Here is a 21,282-nt window from a genome sequence, read left to right as displayed (position 1 = left end):
AGGTAATAACTATTATTACTGCTTTTTGTAAATGAAACAAAATTATACCTGTTTTTTGGTAGATTAGCAAAATAATATAATTTTTTTGTGTGCTGCAGAATTTTAGTAATTAGTTTATGTGTGCCATGAGACAAAAAATGTTGAAAATCACTGTTTTACAGGATTTGAGCTTGGGATGCTGTCTTCATTTTTTTCCTTAGCACTCCAGAGTTTCTGGTTAGGAATGAACCTATTCCCTGAGAACCAGTCTTGCAATTTCCTGAATATGCTTTATTCTCTCTCACCTTAAGGATTTAAATGTGCTTCTTTTTCCCCCTCTTTGTGCCCTCTGCTCCCTCCTACTCCCCTTACATGGTTAATTCTCACTTACACTCAGGAATTTAAAGTGAATCACTCTTTCTGGAAGCTCTTCTTAACTGCCCACCCTCACCCTTCCTCCACTATTCCTCCCTACGTGCACCTTATCCTCCTAGGCTGTTCAGGTATCTCCAGTGTTCCTCTAGTAACCTTTATCTCAGTCCTATAATTGTCTTCCTCACCAACTAGGCCAATTGAGAACTGTTTGAGGGCAAAGGTTGTCTTTGTATACTCAGTGACTAGATCGTAACGGGCCCTATGGCAAGGTTTATTCAGTGTTTGCCTGGATTTGGCTAGCAGAAGGTGCTGGTTTCTACTTCTGGTGAAGATCAGCCACTGGCTGAGGGTCCAGCCAGAGAACAAACGGATTCGCTAGAGCCAAATTGCCACTGTCTCCTTGAATGTACCCGGCTTGCTGCTGTGTCCTGCCTGCTTAATGATAGCCTGAACTGAATCCAAGCTTGGCCTCCTTTTGGACACTGTGATTTGGCTAACTTCAATAAAGAAGTTAGTTTTACTATTTCTCATATTTTCTTCTGGTAAGTGGGACTCTGAATGTCTTTTCATAACTTGTCTATTACTTGAGACGATTTTATAGCATGTCTCCTTACTACATTGTAAACTATGGGAAATTACTGTATTTGGAATTAGAAAAAAAAATAGGTTTGGTTTAACTCTGTGGGCTTTGTGATTTTGCCAAGTCATTTAAACCTCCTTCTCTGAGCCTGTTTCTCATCTGTGAAATGGGGATGGCTCTGATGTATCTCATAACTGTGGCTATGAGGACAGAATAAGATTGAATGTGAAAGTGCCCTGAAAAGCTGTAAAATCAATTGCAAATGGAATTTTGTGTTAGCTTTGTATTCTAGCAGCACCATGCCTTGCCCCAAGTAGTTACTTGCTCAATACATTTTTATTGAATGACCAAATGAACTAGCAAGAGAAATAATGCTATTGGTGGGAATAAAGAACATTTAATGAAATCAGGAAAAACAGATGACTTGGCAATAGAAACATCCATATGGTGAATGATAATTCAGAAGTTGGGCATTTATGAATCGTTCCAACCAAACCTACATTCCTAATGTCTGCTCTTTTTTTTTTGCTTATTAAAATTATTTAGGTTTTTAACATAATTTTGTTAGATAAAATAAGCAGTTAAATTTGGCTATATTTTAAATATTTAGTTCACAAAGCCGGACTGGCCCAAGGCAATACTGGGAGGTCAGCAAAAATGTCCTCTCTGAAATCTTTCCTCCTTTGATGGTAACTTTACACCCCCAAACCGCCCCCCTCCATTGCAAAACCTACTCCTTGTTCTGTTTACTTCAATGCACTTTGTACTTCATTATTCTTAGTTCCCAAGACCCATTCACTTTAAAGACACTCTGGCTAATTTGCATTTGAAAAAAAGAATTCCTAGAGAAGGGGGCTATTTTATTTTTCTCCTCTCTTTATTGTTGTTCAAGGAAGCTATTTTTAATCAAAAGGAATTAACAATTGTAATTTCAGGCATTGAAAGGAGTACAAGGGCTTATCAACCCCATTCAAATCACAATGGTACCTACTTCACCAACAGTTGTGGTCTCAACCCTAGAGGTATGTGGAAACATCCAGAGAACTTCTTAAGAATACTGGAAGCTGAGACCCTACTCACAGAGATTCTGATTTAGCTGGACTAGGTTCAAACCTGAGCAAAGGTGCTTTTTGTAAAAGCTACCCAGGCAATTCTGTTGTGCAGTCAGAATGGGGAACCATGGATTTAACCCTACATTGGCCCTTCCCTGACTGGTGTGGCTCAGTTGGTTGGGCTTCCTCCCACAAAGCACATGCCAGGACTGCAGGCTCAATCTCAGGTTGGGGTGCTTACAAGAGACAACCAATCAGTGCTTCTCACATTGAAGTTTCTCTCCCTTTCTTTCTCCCTCCCTTCCCTTCTCTCTAAAACTAAATTTAAAAATTAAAAAAAAAACAACCCTACACTGGTCTTGCTCTTGAGAAAAAGAAAAGCTGAATATGCCATTTGAAGAATAAACCCAAAAGCATGGTGAGGGGGAAAGACTGAGAGTCATTGATAAAAGTGAACAGAAGGATAAAAATAGACCCAGCAATTCCATAATAAGCAAGTGCTTGGCAGCACCAAAAGAAGAAGTAATATATGTGGCTGATTCAGTTCCCCACCCCCAACCCCCAAGGCAAATGGCCTGGCCCTGTTAGTCTTTAAATCTGCTTTCCAGATGGTTCAGGGTATGACAGTAGATAAAAATCTCTGAGCGACAGAGCTACGTCCAAATGGTTGTTGACATACCTGAGTCAGTAATTCTTCAGTAGATAAGATAATTTTACATAGAAGATAAATGATTTTGTTACAAATGAGATCTGTTATTTGCATTTTACTGAGCACTGTGGGTTCAGCATTTGTGACTAACTTGCTTGTTTTATAGAGCAACTCCAGGATGGTCAAAGGGTGAGTTCACATTGTACAGCTGGATAATCTTTGCTTAAGCTTTGGCCTCCTCAGTGATCCCATAGCAGCACCTTGCTATTGATAACAAAGTGCTCATTATGATACAACGTTTCTCATCACTGCTAGGTTTGCCTTTGCTGTATTTCCCTGCTTCAAAGGTGGTCTTTCAGGAAAGTGGATAGAGAACATGGGCCACATTTTATCCAGCAGTGTATATTTTTTCTTGACACATTCTTAAAACAAAGCGCGCTGCAAAAACATCTTTGGTATTCTGAGCAAGCAGTGTCTCCTATTTTTAGGGAAAATTGCACCCACAGATAACAAGACTTCCAGGGGTGGTGTCTATCTATTGACAAGCTCCTGCTCTGGGATGTCTGGAGAAAAATCAAGTACAGGGGAAACCCTTTGATCAAAAAAAGGGAAACAAGTTATATTCTGCCCCTTTAGAGAAATGCCTACAGAAATAAGGGAGTGGAATTTAGAAACACTGGTCCTCATTGTTTGTATTTCTTCCTTTATGCATATATTTACCCTTATAAATACCTACAAATTCATTTATTTACTTGATTAAAAGGCCAATCATAACTATACCTCACTTAGAAGCATTGTAAAGTTTAATTAGTGTTTCTAATGTATGAATTAAAATCACAAGATGAAAGATTATAATACAGTACATGGAGTATGTGTTAAGTGTCCAGTATGATTTAGTCTAATAATGGCCATAATTCTATAGTGTCCTACACTGCATCTCTTGATTATTGTGGTTTCGGTGACTTCAACCTTGAAAAATGTATTTTTTATGTTGAGAATTGGTTTAATGTTTACGTGTATAAAATATATGTTTATGTTCTAGCTAGCCCCGATTCGTTGCTTCTGGATGTAAATGACATTTTACAAAGCAATGTGGGAGGTTTTTCTTCTTTTAAATTGGCCCGAGGGGCCAAGAAGTCACACAGTTATGGTCCTCACATGTCATATAATATTTAAGCTGGTATGTGCCACAAAATGTAAATGTTAAATTGAAAAATCACTATTAAAATCATATATCCATATTAAGATATGCTATTTAGTGAGGACTAACCTGGCACAAAGTAAAATGAGGTTGTAAAATGTCAAAAGATTATTAAACACACACACACACACACACACACACACACACACACACACATATATATATATCCACAAAACTCACTTGAGGATATTTCATAGACAACTTAAATAGTAGATTGAACTACTGGGCCATCAAAAGTGAGCTAAAGCTCAAGAACCAAGGGTCTTTTAGAACTAACAAGTCTCAGTAGAGTGAAGGGTTTAGATAACCATGTCATCAGATTCGGGGCCATTATTACTAGAATGTAGTGGAATATTAACAGGACTTGGCTATCCTTTATGTTACTTACAAAAGTTTATCTTTGTATGGCAAAGCATCACCTTCCTGTTGCACTAATATTCGTAATTTCAAAAATAGCTAGCACTCCCATACATCATTCTAAAGAATATAATTCATGAATTAGAACTGGGTCTACTTTTTTGTTTTGAAAAGACCTTGGTTAAAGTGCAAATCCTCCTAGAAGAGGTACTTTTGGGCCATTATCAGCTGGCCCATCCATACACCCTTCTTAGGAATATAACTACATGCATTAGAACAGCCTTGCTCATAATCCTGAAAATTAGCCAGTTAATTCTTCTTTATAAAGATATGGCATTATTTTATTTCTATTCGATGAAATATTCAACTCAGTATTTACCCTGCATTTACACAGTTGTTCAGCATCTTGTGAAAATGTGAGACACAATAAAAGAGGGTTTAATGTTTTAGGATACCTTCCTTGGTCTTAAGAGTTTACAGACTCACGTTAGGCAGCAAGGACAATACGCTACAACCCAACAGGCAGGAATCCATCTACCTCCCCCCCTTTCAGGTCTCTATCTCCATTTTTTGTGGCCCTGGAGCCTAAGTACCCTACAGCCTTGCTCTCAGCAGGCTCATCAAACAGCACAAAGCTGATAGAGTCCCAAGATGGCACCTCTTCTAGGAGGATTTGCATTTTAACCAAGGAACATTCAAGACAAAAAAAAAAAAAAACCACCCCCCCAAAAAAAAACAAAGTAAGCCTGTGTAAACAAAGTTAGAAAATTGGTTTATTCTTAGGATTCTAACTGGTATATATCAAGGTAGGATACAAACTGCTTTCACTCCACTACAATCCTGTCACTCCCTTGCTTTTACTTTGTTTCCTTTTTTACTGAATTTATTGGGGTGACACTATTTAACAAAATTATACAGGTTTCAAGCGCACAATTCCACAATACATCATCTGTATACTGTATGGTGTATTCATCACCCCAAGTCAAGGTTCTGCACATCACCATTTATACTCTGATTTCTCTTCAGACTGTACAAATCTTTTGCCTTTCACACCCCTGCTTTGAAAAGTTCAGCTTACTTGCTGGTTTCCATGCCGTCTACCCTAGCCTACAAGGTAGACTCTAAAAGTTTTGGCTTTTTGTGCCAGATACTCTTGAACCTCATCTTCCTTACTTGCAACAGGGCATCATACTTTTCCTATGGAAAGGCCCACTACACCTTCCAAATTTCTATAAACAGGCCAGGCCCTTTCAAAACTCTGTTTTCTCTGTTTCCACTGCTCAGAATGCCTTTTACCCCCTCTCCTCTTGTCTTTTTGGTTATTCTCCCTTTGAGACCCAGCATAAACTTCAATTCCTCTGTAAAACTCTATTACAAAATTCCCCCAAATTTCTTGTTTCACCTCTTTCCACAGCACTTTGTACATCTGTTAATAGTACTGTTATGGAAGTTAGTTTTGAAACTATCTTCCCTAACTGGCTTCTCAATGGCAGGGACCTGGGGTTGTTTGTGGCATTGGTCTTTCGATACATGCTCATTGAATGTTTCTGTGGTTAGAATGATCAACAGGTTGGCATATTTAGTTTTTTATTGTTGTTCAATTACAGTTGTCCCTCTTTTTCCCCCTGTTACTCTGCGCTGCCAGTGGTTTTTGCACCCCTTTCCAATGCCCTCGAGTTAAATACAAACTCCCAACAGGAAGTTTACAAGGTTTATTGCTGCAAATTTAACCAGATTTAGAGGTTTGTTCTCATGAGTAATCCACTTTAAAATTTTGGCTCATGTACTACGTTGGTTGAAAACATTGAGTTTTGTCGATATTCTCCTGAAATTTATTCTTTGAGACAGCGTATGAGCCGAGATTTGGTAAAATAAGTGGCGTTTAGTATGTAAACTACTAGGTTAATGACTGATGGGGTCCGGGGTTGGTCCTGGGAATTGTGCTGTAGGTGTGGGTGCGGGGGTGGGGCTTGCCTTCCTGTTTCTTGGCCTTAGAATGCACCCTTAACTCTAGCTAGCTATCTTAGAAAATGCTCCGGGTAGGAAATTGAAAGGGTTTGTATCTGCATTACTGAGGAAGGGATCAAAACTCAGGCCCTATTCAGTCTTGGGGGTCATTGGTGTCCTTGACATAACAGAGGAGCCATTTATAGCTCAACCGAATCAATAATTGTTTTTCTTGCTATATAAACTGTTTCTTTTCTTTTCCTACCTTAACCTCATGACATTCCTCCCTAGCAGTACACAGAACGGCATGATTACGGTTTTCTCCATTTGGGGTTACTCCCTCCTTGGCCTTACTACCCCTCCTTATTCCTTTATCTCTTTCAAAGTTTCCATTCTCCCTTACTTTTTACTTCCTCCCTTCCTCCATCCCTCTCTCCCTCCTCCCCTATTTTCCCAGCTAGCTCACCCCGCCCCTCACCGTCACCACCTTCCCTCCCCTTCGAGCTCCTTCCCGCTCCATCTCTCACCACCTTTCCACCCCCCCCCACCACCTCTACCCCCTGTTGGCCCCGCGTTCAGAAAGCTCCAATCGGGGGCTCCGAAGGTGCCTCGGAGACCCGTCCCTCCTCCCGGTCCACTTCTCTTACCCCCCCCTTTCCCCCTCTCCCCCCCCCCAGTCCTGCGGACCTGGGGGCTTCAGGATCTGGGCGTTATGAAAAGTGTCTCCTCGGTCACTTCCGGTAAGGGCCCTGCGGCGCGAAGCTTCCCGCGGGACCGTAAAGGAGGGGGTGGGAGTTATCCAGGAGACTGGGGAGGACGTCGCTGCCTGAGAAGGGAGCGCCAGACCGAGAGCAGAGAGCAAGCGGGAGCCCCAGAGCCGGACCATCTCGGGCGCCTCTGCCGCCGCTTTCCTGCCGCCTCGCATTCAACCAGCTCCCCCGCCCCCCTGGAGCCCGCAGTGCTTTTTCTCCACCCCCCTCCCACCTCCGGACTGATACCGCCCCGCCCTCGCTGCCGCGTGACCGGAAGTGGCGCCATCTTTAGATTCTTGTGCTATTGACAATAACAAGCCTTGGCTCTCTTCCCCCTCCCCCCCAGCCACGGCTTCTCCCCTCCCAAACAGAGGGAGAAAAGGAGGAGGAGCTGCAGCTTCACAGACTCACTGAGTCGCTCCAGCGGAAAGGGGGGAGAGAGACCGAAAAGCAGGAAAGGGGGACGGCACGGCCGTTTACCTGTCTGCCTTCTCATTCGCTCTCCCCCCCTTGTTCTGCTCACTCCTGGTGTCAGCCTATCCGCCTTCCCAAACCCTCCCATTCCCCCGGTGTAGCCCCCCCTTCACTTTCCTTCTCGTCCTCTGTGTTTCTCCTCTCTTCTTTCTTCCCTTCCCCTTCGAGCATTGCCACCTTCTCTCCTACACACACGCAGGCATATAAACGTAGGTTTTTGATGCTCCTCTGCCTGTTGACCCCGCTATTTTCATGTTTCCAACAGGTTTTTCTTCCCCCAATCCCTCAGCTGCTGCTGCTGCTGCTCAGGAGGTCAGATCTGCCACTGATGGTAATACCAGCACCACTCCGCCCACCTCTGCCAAGAAGAGAAAGTTAAACAGCAGCAGCAGCAGCAGTAGCAGCAGTAACAGTAGTAACGAGAGAGAAGACTTTGATTCCACCTCTCCCTCCTCTTCCACTCCTCCTTTACAACCTAGGGATTCGGCATCCCCTTCAACCTCGTCTTTCTGCGTGGGGGTTTCGTTGGCTGCTTCCAGCCACGTACCGATACAGAAGAAGCTGCGTTTTGAAGACACCCTGGAGTTTGTAGGGTTTGATGCGAAGATGGCTGAGGAATCCTCCTCTTCCTCCTCCTCATCTTCACCAACTGCTGCAACATCTCAGCAGCAGCAACTTAAAAATAAGAGTATACTAATCTCTTCTGTGGCTTCGGTGCATCACGCAAACGGCCTGGCTAAATCTTCTACCACCGTCTCTAGCTTTGCTAACAGCAAGCCTGGCTCTGCTAAGAAGTTAGTGATCAAGAACTTTAAAGGTAACCAAAGCCAAAATCCATAATCACCTACTAAGGATTTGACACTTGAGCAGTCACGTGCTCTATTTATGTTAATTTATTAAACAGTATTGAGGTGGCCTAATGTGTTATGCATAATCAATGAGGTGGAGGGAGGTCCTCTTTTGAGTGGAGGGTTCATTTTCCGGGGGTGGTTGGTATCCTTGTGCTGAAGCATACAGCGGGTGTTTCTGTGCAGGCTTTTGAGGTCTGTCTCAGCCTATTGTATCTAATCAGTTACTCTCTGCAACATTGACAGTCGGTATGAGTGACCCGGATTTTACAGGTGAGAAATTTCTATTCTAAAGAGCTTTATTTATTTCAGGTGCATAGTTAGTCTTGGCACTGCTGGGATTTTTATTTTTGTGCTCCAGTAGGCCACATTCTCCAGTCCCTAGAAATGCAGGTAGCAATGATGATCTTTTCATGCTCAAACATTTATAGTTAGATTTATAATGTTGAATACTATATTCTTGAAACTCACTGTGGAAACAATATTTGGAGAAGAACATTTATGAGCTCTGCATTTCTTTCCAAAGGTAGGGTTTGGAAGTGAAAAATACTGTGTATACACAGAAGTAGTAACTCTGTGTGGCACTAGTGTAAAGATTACTACATCTATATTTCACCGTTAAAATGGGTTTTAAAGTACTGACTGCACCTTTTCGGAAAATTTGTTCGTTTTTGTGTTTGAGATATATGATTGAGAGAATTATGGATACAAAATTTTACATGGATACAAATATAAAATTAGCAATTAAAAAATGTCAACTTGAGCTGAATTACTTGGTATCTGTTGACTGTGTACATTGATACAAATATAAAATTAGCAATTAAAAAATGTCAACTTGAGCTGAATTACTTGGTATCTGTTGACTGTGTACATTGATACAAATATAAAATTAGCAATTAAAAAATGTCAACTTGAGCTGAATTACTTTGTATCTGTTGGCTGTGTTTCCAGTTTTCTGACTGACTTTTTCAACACTCTTAACTGGCAGGTAATAGATGCTAAAAACTGTTATGTGGGGAAGTAAATGAATGAACTAAAGTAACATTTACCATATTAACTGCCTTGTGACTAAATGTCAGTATTGAGAAAATTAGCTTTTCCATGCTTGTGTTTTCCATATAAGTGTGGAAACCAGGAATATGCTCTATTTTGTCTCAAGCAGAGGGTTATAGTCTTGCTTATTTTTAACCTTTCCTTTATTACTCCTCTCCCATTCCCAGGCACTCAAGAGTGTTGTAATCTTGATTTAATAGTAGACCTTTCTGAAGTAAATATAAGTTGTAATTGATTAATGTGTTCACTATTTCACTTAAAATATATTGATTTAATAGCTGAGAATTTTTAAACAGATGAGCTATGATCCTAATTGCATTTGCATACTGGTTTCAGAGATTTTGTTTGGATTTTTTCCTCTCCCTCATAAACTAAACACTCATTATTAAGGCATTTGGATGTTTTAATTAAAAAGAATACTCATTGCTGGTAAAGGAAATTTAAAGCCATTCTGAAAATACTACATAGGTTCTGGAGTCATTTGGGTGTTTTAATATTTAAAAAATTTCCCTGTGCTCATAGATGTAGTTTAAATTCAAACCTGAATTAAAAATGGTTCTCCCCATTTCTATAGATGCTGCATAACTGGGGGGGGTCAAAGAGACTTGGTTAGAATCCCGATTTTGCCACTGACTGGCTGTGGTGACCTTGGGCAAACCTTACTAAATGAATCTTCCAGCCTCAGTTTTCTCAGTTGCCAAATAGGGATAATAATAACTTGCTCAGGGCATTATTAAGAAAATTAAGATGTTTATAATGTACTTTGTACATAATAGGTACTTAGTATTATTTTAAATCTCAGGTACAAAATTCATGTTAACTGACTTGAGTTTTACACATGATGGAATAAGATCAGGATTGCTATTTTTTATCTTCCATTCTTGAATTTTTATTTTTTGAAGCAATAAAATCAATAGTAGAAAAAAAAAAACCCTTACCTTCAGTTTTAATAGGTGAATCAAAATGACTTATATGGTATTCTGGCATTTGAATTTTACCCTCTGTATTATGCCTAAATATAGTGGTTACTTTAATATTTAAGAAGAACAATTATAAAGATCATAATTTACCCTTAAAAGTAGTAATATTATTATTGTATTTTTTGGATCCTTCTGTTGCTCTGTTCTACATATTATTCTTATATCAACCTTTTACATCCTATCTAGATAAGCCTAAATTACCAGAAAACTACACAGATGAAACATGGCAAAAACTGAAGGAAGCAGTGGAAGCTATCCAGAATAGTACTTCAATTAAGTACAATTTAGAAGAACTCTATCAGGTATGTATTAATGTGGATAACCAGATTTGGTCTGCATAAATGGAAGTGGATATATATGGTTTTTACTTTCTTAACATTTTTTAATTTTTAATATTTTTAAATTACAGTCTACATTTAATATTATTTTATATCAGTTTCACGTACATACATAGTGGTTAGGCAGTCATATACTTTACAAGATAATCCCCCTGATATGGGTTCTTATGTCACCTTTTGGTTCTCTAATTACAATTTCTTGGTTAATTTATGCACACTTTAATAAACTGTGGGTACAGTCATATTGGTATAAATTGGGCTTATCTTGGATCCTTCTGATTAGGATTTACAATTTTGAGTACTTTGGTGTAATAGAGGTTTTACCTATGCCTGAATCCCAAAGATCATTTTGAGTGACATATTCTGTTGTGGTACTTCTTTCTTGCTAAGCTGTGTTACTTACCTATAGGAAAGGCCTCAAGAAATGCAGATATTCTCCATGGTATATATTTTTTCCTACCTCCTTCCTATTAGCCTTTTGCCACTTCATTTTCTTTTTATGTTCGTCTTACCTCCTGGGCTACAAGACACCCCTTAGCCAAAAAAATGAGCTGCAGGTCGTAACCCAGCAACTTAGTGTGAGGTTCAGTTTTGTTTCTTTTGCTTAACAAATGTGCCTGTACTGAAAATGTTTAATTTAAATATACTATTAAGGACAATTACTGATTTACACTTCTTGCTACCAAGATATTTTACCCTACTGTATTTTTTAAAGATTTTATTTAATTAATTTTTAGAGAGGGGAAGGAAAAGAGGGAGAAAAACATCAATATGTGGTTGCCTTTTGCGTGCCCCCTACTGGGGACCTGGCCCACAATTCAGGCATGTGCCCTAGATCGGGAATCTAACTAGTGACCCTTTTGATCGGCAGGCTGACACTCAACCACTGAGCCAATCCAGCCAGGGCTATCTTACTGTATTTTTGACACAAGCAGTTCAAGAAGTTACTTTCCTTTATTGCATCTGCAGTTTCATATAAAAAAGTGAAGAGTCCAGTAGGATGCTTTTTTTTAAGTCCTTACCAAAGTCAAGGATATGTTTATTGATTTTAAAGAGAGAGGAAGGGACGAGAGACTGAGAGAGAAACATCAATCAGTTGCCTCCCATATGCTCCCCTACTGGGGATGGAACCTGCAACCTAAGTATGTGCCCTGACCAGGAATTGAACCTTCAACCCTTTGGTACACAAGGACAGTGCTCCAGTCAGCTGAACCATCCTGCCAGGGCAGTAGCTTTGAGTTTTTGTATTAATAAGTACCTTGTAAGAATTTATGTTGTTCACTTTATCAGAATTCGTAGTTTTCATCTATTTTAGTTGTGAGGTAGTATGGTGATAGACATACCTTGGATTAGGAGTAAGAAGACAGAGGTTTGTGATCTAGTTTTGACTACTCTTACCCTTTGGATCTTGGGCAAGGAACTAAACCTTCCTCAGCTTCAGATTTTTCCTCTGTAAAATAGGGGAGAGAATGCCTGTCCTATTTACCTCATGGGGTTGTTTATGAGAATCAAATAAAATGTGAAAAACACCTTGATGCACTGTGATACAGAAATATAAGTTACTTTGTCATAAGCCACAGTGTGGCTTTTTCATTTGTAATTTGTTGATTGAGATCACCAGTTTCTGTTGCTGTAAAAATGAAATGAGTGAATGCATGCAGAACACTCAGAACAATGCCCAACATGGCAATATTGCTGTGTAATACCATAAGCAGTACAATGTTGATGATATCATAAATATAATGCTGGGTCAGGTGGTAGTAGTACCTAAGCTATTACTTCAGGATAAACATGCCTCACTTGGCTATGTTGGTATATTACTTACATAGCTCCCAAGTTGTACAATAATAAAAGTAGAATTACAGAATTAGACTTGGAAAGGCCTTAAGAGATCATGTGGTCCAATATCTTTGTATTGTGTGCATGGCGGCCTACACAAATTCATTTCATATTATCTAATTTAAGCATTATAGAAACTCTTTCTGAAGTATATAGGGTAGAAATTATTATCCATATTCTACCAATGATGAAACTGAGTTGCAAGGAAGTTGAATAATGTGCCCAGAGGCATATATCACCAGAGTAGTGGACTCAAACTAAGATACACCAAGTTCCTAATTCAATGCTTTTTCTCTACCATGCTGCCTCACTAATATACCGCGGCACTTCAAATGCCTCTGTAGTACAGTGTTTAAAGGAAATAGTTTTACGTAAGGAGAAAAAATGTGTCATCAAAGAAGGTTATTTTTTATTTGTGCATACATAGGATGTTTATTTGAATATACTATGTACAGTATCTTTTCTAAAAGTTTTTATTTATTTTTTAGAGAGAGGGGAAGTGAGAGATAAAGAAAGGGAGAGAAATGTCAATATGTGGTTGCTTCTCACGTGCCCACTACTGGGGACCTGACCTGCAACCCAGGCATGTGCCCTCCCTGACTGGGAATCAAATGGATAACCCTTTGGGTCACAGGCCAGTTCTCAATCCACTGAGCCACACCAGCCAGGGTTGTGTACAGTATCTTTAATTTCAATAATGTGTTGCTTTGTGTAGTTCATATTCATGATGTATGGATTGTGGTTGTTAATTTACCTTGTTACTTTACCTTGAATATTTTCCTAGAGCTTCAGGATTAAAAATATTTTACTTGATAAATTGACTCTGTCAAATCCATTTATGTTTTAAAAGCTCATAACTTATCTTTTTTCAATTTTTTCTTTCTTGTATTTTAGAAATATTACCTGCTGTTTAATTGCATTTATGTAGCCTAAAATCAGCATTATAACTTTTCAATATTTGCATTTTGTATAGTAATTTACTACATCTGCAATAATAAATTCAAAAGCATTTGTGTCTAGCTCTTTTGTTGTTTTTTATCATAATTTATAAATACTCTTTTGGATTCTCAGAAAGATTATTTTGAGATGTTCAAGTTCAAAAACAAGGATAAAAGGATAAAGGAGGTAAAATTACTTCAACCATCTGGATTTCAGGTGTTTGTTTGATTTTGACTGGCTGAAATGTAATTTAATAATACTCTCCTAAAATTGAAACACTGTACAAGTATGTAGTATACCAAACAAAAGTTCTCCAAACCTCTCATTTTCCATCTGATCCTCTCTTTGTCCCTAATGTAGCCACTTATTTGGCATATATTTACGTAGAACTTTTTTTCTGTGTATGCAAAACCATTTTACTTTAAAGCGTAATCATGAAAGTCCTTAGTGTGGATTGCACACACTGCCTCCTGAGTTTTTAATCTCTGGAAAAGAACATGCTGTTTTGAGTGCATTTGCAGTAAGCAAAGATTGTCTTTTAAAAGTGGTTTTTAAATGAGAATTCTACCTGAGTATAAAAATTATCTTTCACTGACAACCTTGAACCCTACAAGAATGAAGCAGTGGTTAATACTGTTTTGGTTTGGGTTTTTTTCTTTGCTTGTTTTTAATCATCTACAGATAGGAGTATGGTTAAATGCACTGCTTTTGAGTTGATAAGCCTACTTTAGATTACAGATCTGACACTCATACTTCCCTAAGCCTTGGTTTCCTTATTTGCAAAATGGGGAAAAGTAAAAGAGCCTGTGTGGCAGGGTTGTTTAATAATAAATAAAATACTGAAAAAAAGTGCTACAGTGCCTGCTATATATACTGGTATCATTGATGATGACTATGATGATGATGCTAAATATATAAGTCTGTTAAAAATGTAACTTTATCTTAGATTGCATTTTATTATACAGCTCTAAAGCCACACATGTTTTCAAATTCTAAATCCACACTGAGCCAGAACAGCCAGCTGCTACATAGTTTACATTCTAAATATGTATTGGTAGACACCATTAGCCAAATTGAAAAAATGATAGAAAAGGAGAGGAGCTCTCTAGGAACAGTGTCCCTCTGTACTTTCTGAAGAACGTATCTTGGCCCTGGCAAGGTGGCTTGGTTGGTTGGAGCATTGTCTTGTGCACTGATAGGTTGCAGGTTTAGGTAGCAGGTTTGTTCTCCATCAGGGCGTGTGCAGGAAGCACCTGATTGATATTTCTCTCGGGCATGAATGTTTCTTTCTCTCTCTCTAAAATTAATGTAAATATCCTTAGGTGAGGATAAAAAAATGTATCTTGCTTTTACACGTGGTAGCTTAATAATTAAAATTTTGGTATTGGCGTGTGACTTTTTTACTAAGTAATGTTTTTATTAAAATTTTTATTTTTCAATATTTAAAAATTATATTTTATTGATTCTGCTATTAAAATTGTCCCTATTTTCCCCCCCTTTGGCCCCTCCACCCAGCACCCCCAACTTCCTCAGGCAGTCCCCACACCATTGTTCATGTCTATGGGTCATGCATACAAGTACTTTGGCTACTCTATTTCCTGTACTATACTTTACATCCCCATGGCTATTCTGTAACTACCCATTTGTACTTCTTCATTCCCTGGTCTCTTCACCTATTCCCCTACACCCCATCTGGCAGCTATCAAAATGCTCTCCATATCAATGATTCTGTCTCTGTTCTTGTTTGCTTTGTTTTTTAGATGCAGTTGTTGATAGATATGTATTTATTGCCATTTTCCTGTTCAGAGTTTTGATCTTTTTCTTAAATAAGTCCTTTAAATATGTCTTAACATTTCATATAATAATGGCTTGGCGAAGATGAACTCCTTTAGTTTTTTCTTCTCTGGGGTCTCTTTATGTGCCCTTCAGTTTTAGATGATAGCTTTGCTGGGTAAAGCAGTATTGACTGTGGTTCCCTGCTTTTCAAGACTTTGAGTATTTCTTGCCAATCTTTGTCTAGCCTGCAAAGTTTCTTTTGAGAAATCACTGACAGTCTTATAGGGACTCCCCTGTAGGTAACTAAGTGCTTTTCTCTTGCTGCTTTTAGATTCTTTATCTTTAACCTTTGGCACATTAATGTGTCTTGGAGTGGTCCTCTTTGCATCCATCTTGTTTGGAACTCTCTCTGTGCTTCCCGGACTTGCATGTCAATTTCCTTCACCAATTAGGGAAGTTTTACTTCATTATGTTTTCAAATAGTTTTCCAATTTTTTGCCCTTTCTGTTTTCCTTCTGGCACCTCTGATGCAAGTGTTGGAATGCCTGAAGTCATCCCACAGGCTGCTTACACTATCTTTGTATTCTTGGATTCTTTTCTTCTGGTTCTGATTGTTTTTGGCTTCCTTGTGTTTCAAATCATTGATTTGATTCTCAGCTTCATCCACTCTACTGTTGTTTCCCTGTAAATTGTTCTTTATTTCCATTAGTGGATCCTTCATTTTTGACTGGATCTTTTTTATGCTGCTGAAGTCTTCACTAAATTCCTTGAGCATCCTTATAACCAGTGTTTTGAACTTTGCATCTGATAGATTGCTTATCTCCATTCCATTTAGCTTTTTCTGGAGTTTTGGTCTGTTCTTTTATTTTGGGCCATGTTTCTTTGTCTCCACATTTTGGGAGCCTCCCTGAGTTTGTTTCTATGTGTTAGAGCTGCTATGACTCCCTGTCTTGGTAGTGTGGCCTAATTTAGTAGGTCTCCTGTAGGGTCCAGTGGCACAGCCTCCCCTATCACCCAAGCTGGGTGCTCAAGGTGTGCCCCCTCTGTATGTGGGCTGAGGACACCCTCCTCTTGTAGTTGAGCCTTGGTTGTTGTTGGCAGGTTGGTGGGAAGGATTTACCCAGGCCAGTCAGCTGCAAGGCCCAGCTGTGACCACTGACCACCAACTTCCACCCTCTGTGGAAGATCAGCTATGCAGGCGTAGGGTAGTGGTTCTCTGATATAGTCAGTAGCTGTCCAGTGGGTGGGCAGGCTTTGGGGTTTCCTGGGTGGTGCAGGCCAAGGTCTGTCCCTATCTGTGTTCTTCCCAGGACCACTCTGCCTGAGCTATAAAGCAACCTGAGATGGCTCCCAGGCAAAGCCAAGCTATGAATGTAGGCTGCCTACTGCTGGTGCCAGTCCTGGGGCCATGTAGCAAGAAGTTTTGGGGCTGGGGGCTCGCTGAAGCCAGGCGTTGCTTGTTTGAGAGGCTTTAGGAAGTTGTGAAGCATGAGCCAAGACCAGCTGGTCATATGGAAAAGTCATGGTGAACAGTTTGGTGGGCCAGTAAGTTGGGTGAGATGGAGTCTCAGGATCTCTCAGATGGGGCAAACAGTGTTAACCAGGTTGATGGAGTCTTGGGTATGGCACCTACCTGCCAGCTCTGTGGCTTTGAGGGGAAGGCTCAGAAAAGGGACATGGCTTCTGCTCACCTATCTGGGAGAAAGCTGTCCCGCAGCTCTCACCTTGACACTAGATATTTCTGTTCTTCCCTGTATCCCACTGGTACCTTTCAAGCTGCTGCCCTGGTGCTGGAGCTCAGAGGGAGTGAGTCTGATTAAGTCCATGTGTGGGTTCTTTAAGCAGAACTGCTTGGATCTCCAGAAGTTTCTTCCACTGGCTCAATCCCCGCTGGGTTTTGTATCAGAAGTTGAGGGAACTTATCTTCCTGACACTGGGAGGCCTGGTATGGATCTGGGACTCCTCACTCCCAAGATAACCCTCCCAAATTTTATCTACCACACGTGTATATGAATCAGCCTGTTCTGTGTCTCTGCCCCTCCTCCCAATCTGGGTGGATGTGGTTTCTTTAATTCTGTAGTTGTCATACTTCCATTCAACTCAATTTCTGATGGTTCTGAGTGATGGTTGTTTTATAATTTAGTTGTAATTTTGATGTGGCTATTTAAGGAGGCAAGCTGTGTTTACCTCTGTTGCCATCTTGACCAGAATTCCCTGTAATATGTTAAATAATGCAGTTATTTTCCTCATGTTCTCAGCCTTTGTATGAATAGCTTTGTAGTATTTTTATTTTTAAACAGGTTTTTAAAAGATTTTATTTTTTTTCTTTTAGAGAGATAGGAGGGAGAGAGAAAGGGAAACATCAGTGTGTGGTTGCCTCTCAACCATCCCCTACTGGGGACCTGACCTCCAACCCAGGCATGTGCCCTAGACTGGGAATCAAACCAGCAACTCTTTAGTTTGCAGGCTGGCACTCAATCCACTAAGCCACACCAGCCAGAGCTGTGTAGTGTTTTTAAACCATCTACTATACCATTCTTGGAAGTGGCTACATACTTCTGTATTGTTTCAATTTTTATGTATGAAAGTGCAACGTTTATTTATTTTATTCTTACCAGAGGACATGCTTAGAGAGAGGGAAAGGAAGGGGAAGAGAAATATTGATGTGAGAAAAACATCAATTGGCTCTCTCTACCAGCCCCAATCAGGGAATGAACCCACAATCTAGGCATGTGCCCTGACTGAGAATTGAACCTGTGACATTTTAGTTTATGGGACCATGCTCCAACCAAGCCATACCAACCAGGGCTATATTTATTCTTAATATAAATGTCTAGCTATTATCTTTGAGGCAAGCCTAGTCCATACTTCAATTCTGATTAAAATAATTTGTCTCTATTAATTACAGGAACTCTGTTTGGTTAGCTTTTTATGAAGTAAATCTTAAATAATGAACCTTCTATTAATGATTCATTTATTAAGAGATAACCACAAGACTGGAAGGAAATGGTTCTTCCATCTCGTATATAGGTTATTATTCATTGTAAAATATGTTTGCTTAATTAGACAGTCAATGGTTATAGGAGAGCAGTTAGATTCCTAGCAGAAATGGATAGCTATTCTATATTGTATTCTATGTAAGTTTGTTTAACTTGTCACTCTGTTGGTGTTTTTAAGCTTAGTGTATCATGTTATTTATTGCTCCTCTTTTTTATTAAAGTGTAGTTGACATACTAGTTTAAGGTCTACAATAATGATTTGGCATTTGTATACCTTACGAAATGATCACCACAATGAGTCTAGTTACCATCCATCACCATACATAGTTATTCCAATATTATTGACTGTGTTTCCTGTACTATATATTACATACACCCCATGACATACTTGTTTTATAACTGGATGTTTGTGCCTCTTAATCCCCTTCGCCTTTTTCATCCATTCCTCAACCCCCCTTCCCTCTGACATCTATCAGTTTCTCAGTAGGAGTCTGTTTCTGTTTTGTTTATTCACTTGTTTTACTTTGAGGTTCTACATATAAGTGAAATCGTATGGCATTTGTCTTTCTCTGACTTATTTCGCTTAGCATAATACCCTTTAGTTCCATCCATATTGTCACAAATGGCAAGATTTCATTCTCTTCATGGCTGGTTAATATTCCATTGTGTGTATTTGTATACCACATCTTTATCCATTCATCTATTGGTGAACATCTAGGTTGTTTCAAAAGGAGACAAACAGATGGCCAATAGACACATGAAAAGATGCTCAGCATCACTAATCATTAGATCAGTGATTTTCAACTGGTATGCTACAAGAATTTTTAGAACATGCTCTACCTGACTATTTAGTCAGGGTCACTGACCTCTTTTCCCTTAGATTGTCAAGTTAAAAAAAAATGACAACAGCCAGCACAACAATAGCCATCTGGTGTGAATGAATTAAAGTTATACCTTTTTTGTCAGATTGGCAAAAATATATATTTTTTGGTGTGCTGCAGAATTTTAGTAGTTAGTTAATGTGTGTCATGAGATGAAAAAGTTGAAAATCACTGCATTAGGGAAATGCGAATTAAAACCACAATGAGATATCACCTCATACTTGTCAGAATGTCTATCATCAAAAAGACAACAAATAGGTGTTCGTGAGGATGTGGAGAAAGGCAACGCTCCTGCAGTGTTGGGGAGAATAAAGATTGCTGCAGCTACTATGGAAGACAATATAGAGGTTCCTCAAAAAATTTTAAATGTACCTACCATATGACCTAGTAATTTCATTTCTGGGTATTTACCCAACGAAAATGAAAACACTAATTTGGAAAGATATATGAACACCTGTGTTCACTGTAGCATTATTTACAATAGACAAGATATGGAAACAACCTAGGTATCCATTGATAGATGAATGTATTACTCATCTCTTTACTGAATTATTAATCAATAATTTCCCTTCCACTTTAAAAAATGTAAACTACAAATTCTTAGGCCTCGATAATATTAATCTTAATTAAGGCCTTTTTACTATACGTAAAAGGTATTATAAAATAATTTAGGTTTCATTGTCTGCCTTTCCACAAATTCTTAGTTTTTGATATATTTTGAGTATCTTACGTTAGCTATTTTTACTACATGTAAAAGAGTTAATTTAGATTTTATTGCTGTATCAGTTTTTGAAAAGTTTCAAGATATATTTTGTTTCTTTAAACATATGGTTTGAAAAATAAGATGCAACCAATTAGGCCAGTGGCCAGAGTTCATCATCATGGTGGGAATTTAATATTTGTCTTAATTCTATCATTGTTAAATTAGAAAAATTTCTAGATTTCCTCCCTTACTATGTGTAATTCTTTATTTTTGCACTCTTTGTATTGTTTATCTTATTTTTAATCCTCTTTATTCTAGTCTTCTCACCCTCATTTCTGCTCCTTCCTTTGTCCCAAATGTAATCTTTGCCTTTGCAGTTTCTTAAATCTATATTTCCCAAAGCATCAATTCTCATCTTATATAGTTTTGCATTTCATTTGCTACATGTTTATATTCGGTTGGCCAAAACTGTTTTTTTCTGTAAGGTGATTCTAGTAGTGCTTACTTGTCTTTAACTTCATTCAAAACAATTTTGTTAGATTGTATTGTGATAGCTGTCATATCAGTGTACATTAAAAAAACTTAACCAAAATTGATGAATTTTTGTGTAGCCATTTTAACATTGAAGATGGAAGAAAATACACAGCTTTTTGGCATATTATGCTTTATTAATTTTAAGAAAGGTAAAAACGCAACTGGAACACAAAAAAGATTTGTGTAGTGTATGTAGAAGGTACTGTGACTGATCAAATGTGTGAAAAGTGGTTTGCAAAGCTGTGTGCTGGAGCTTTCTCACTGGACAATGCTCCATGGTTGGGTAGACCAATTGAAGTTGATAGTGATCAAATCAACACATTAATTGAGAACGATCAATGTTATACCATGTGAGAGATGGCATATATACTCAAAATATCCAAATCAAGTGTTGAAAATCATTTGTACCAGCTCAGTTATGTTAATTGATGTTTGGATTCCACATAAGTTAAGTGAAAAAAAACTTCTTGACAGTATTTCTGCATGTAATTCTCCACTTAAATGTAAGGACAGTGTTCCATTTTAAAACAAATTGTGGCAGGCAATGAAAAGTGGATACTTTAATGTGGAATGGAATAGATTGTGGGGCAAGTGAAATGAATCACAACCAACCACACCAAAAGCTAGTCTTAAAGAAGGTTATGTTGCCCTGGTTGGTGTGGCTCAGTGGATTGAGTGCCAGCCTGCAAACCAAAGGCTTGCCGGTTCAATTCCCAGTCAGGGCACATGCCTGGGTTGCAGGCCAGGTCTCCAGTTGGGGATGTGTGAGAGGCAACCACACATTCTTTTCCCTTATTCTCTCTCTGAAAAATAAATATATAAAGTCTTTAAAAAAGAAAAAAAGAAGGTGATGTTGTATATATGGTGGGATTGGAATGTAGTCCCTCTATTATGAGCTCCTTCCAGAAAACCAAATGAATTCCAACAAGTACTGTTCCCAATTAGACCAGCTAAAAGCGGCACTCCATGAAAAGCACCTGGAATTAGTCAACAGAAAATAATCTTTTATCAGGATAATGCAAGACC

At 38.9% G+C, this 21,282-nt stretch overlaps 1 protein-coding gene across 8 annotated transcripts in view; it reads left to right on the top strand.

The window, feature by feature from the left end:
- The first annotated feature begins 612 nt into the window (after positions 1 to 612).
- CUL4B (cullin 4B) overlaps positions 613 to 21,282 on the top strand; it is a 50,943-nt gene continuing 30,273 nt past the window's right edge. For 2 of the 8 annotated variants that reach the window (XM_037152092.2, XM_037152089.2), the window contains exons 1-3: positions 6,814 to 6,880; positions 7,632 to 8,183; positions 10,434 to 10,549. In XM_037152092.2, the coding sequence (XP_037007987.2) occupies positions 6,853 to 6,880; positions 7,632 to 8,183; positions 10,434 to 10,549 (696 nt within the window). In that variant the 5' untranslated portion in view covers positions 6,814 to 6,852. Of the gene's footprint in view, positions 897 to 1,941; positions 1,957 to 6,800; positions 6,881 to 7,631; positions 8,184 to 8,369; positions 8,488 to 10,433; positions 10,550 to 21,282 lie in introns of those variants that run through there. The other 6 variants (XM_037152091.2, XM_053662352.1, XM_037152093.2 and 3 more) reach the window with 6 other exon arrangements.

The sequence above is a fragment of the Artibeus jamaicensis genome, unplaced genomic scaffold (genome assembly GCF_021234435.1).
Source record: "Artibeus jamaicensis isolate MK-2021 breed Jamaican fruit bat unplaced genomic scaffold, CSHL_Jam_final contig_240, whole genome shotgun sequence".
In the NCBI taxonomy this organism is placed as follows: Eukaryota; Metazoa; Chordata; class Mammalia; order Chiroptera; family Phyllostomidae; genus Artibeus; species Artibeus jamaicensis.
The sequence above is the reverse complement of the archived record's forward strand: the minus strand, read 5'-3'. Positions and strand labels throughout refer to the sequence as shown.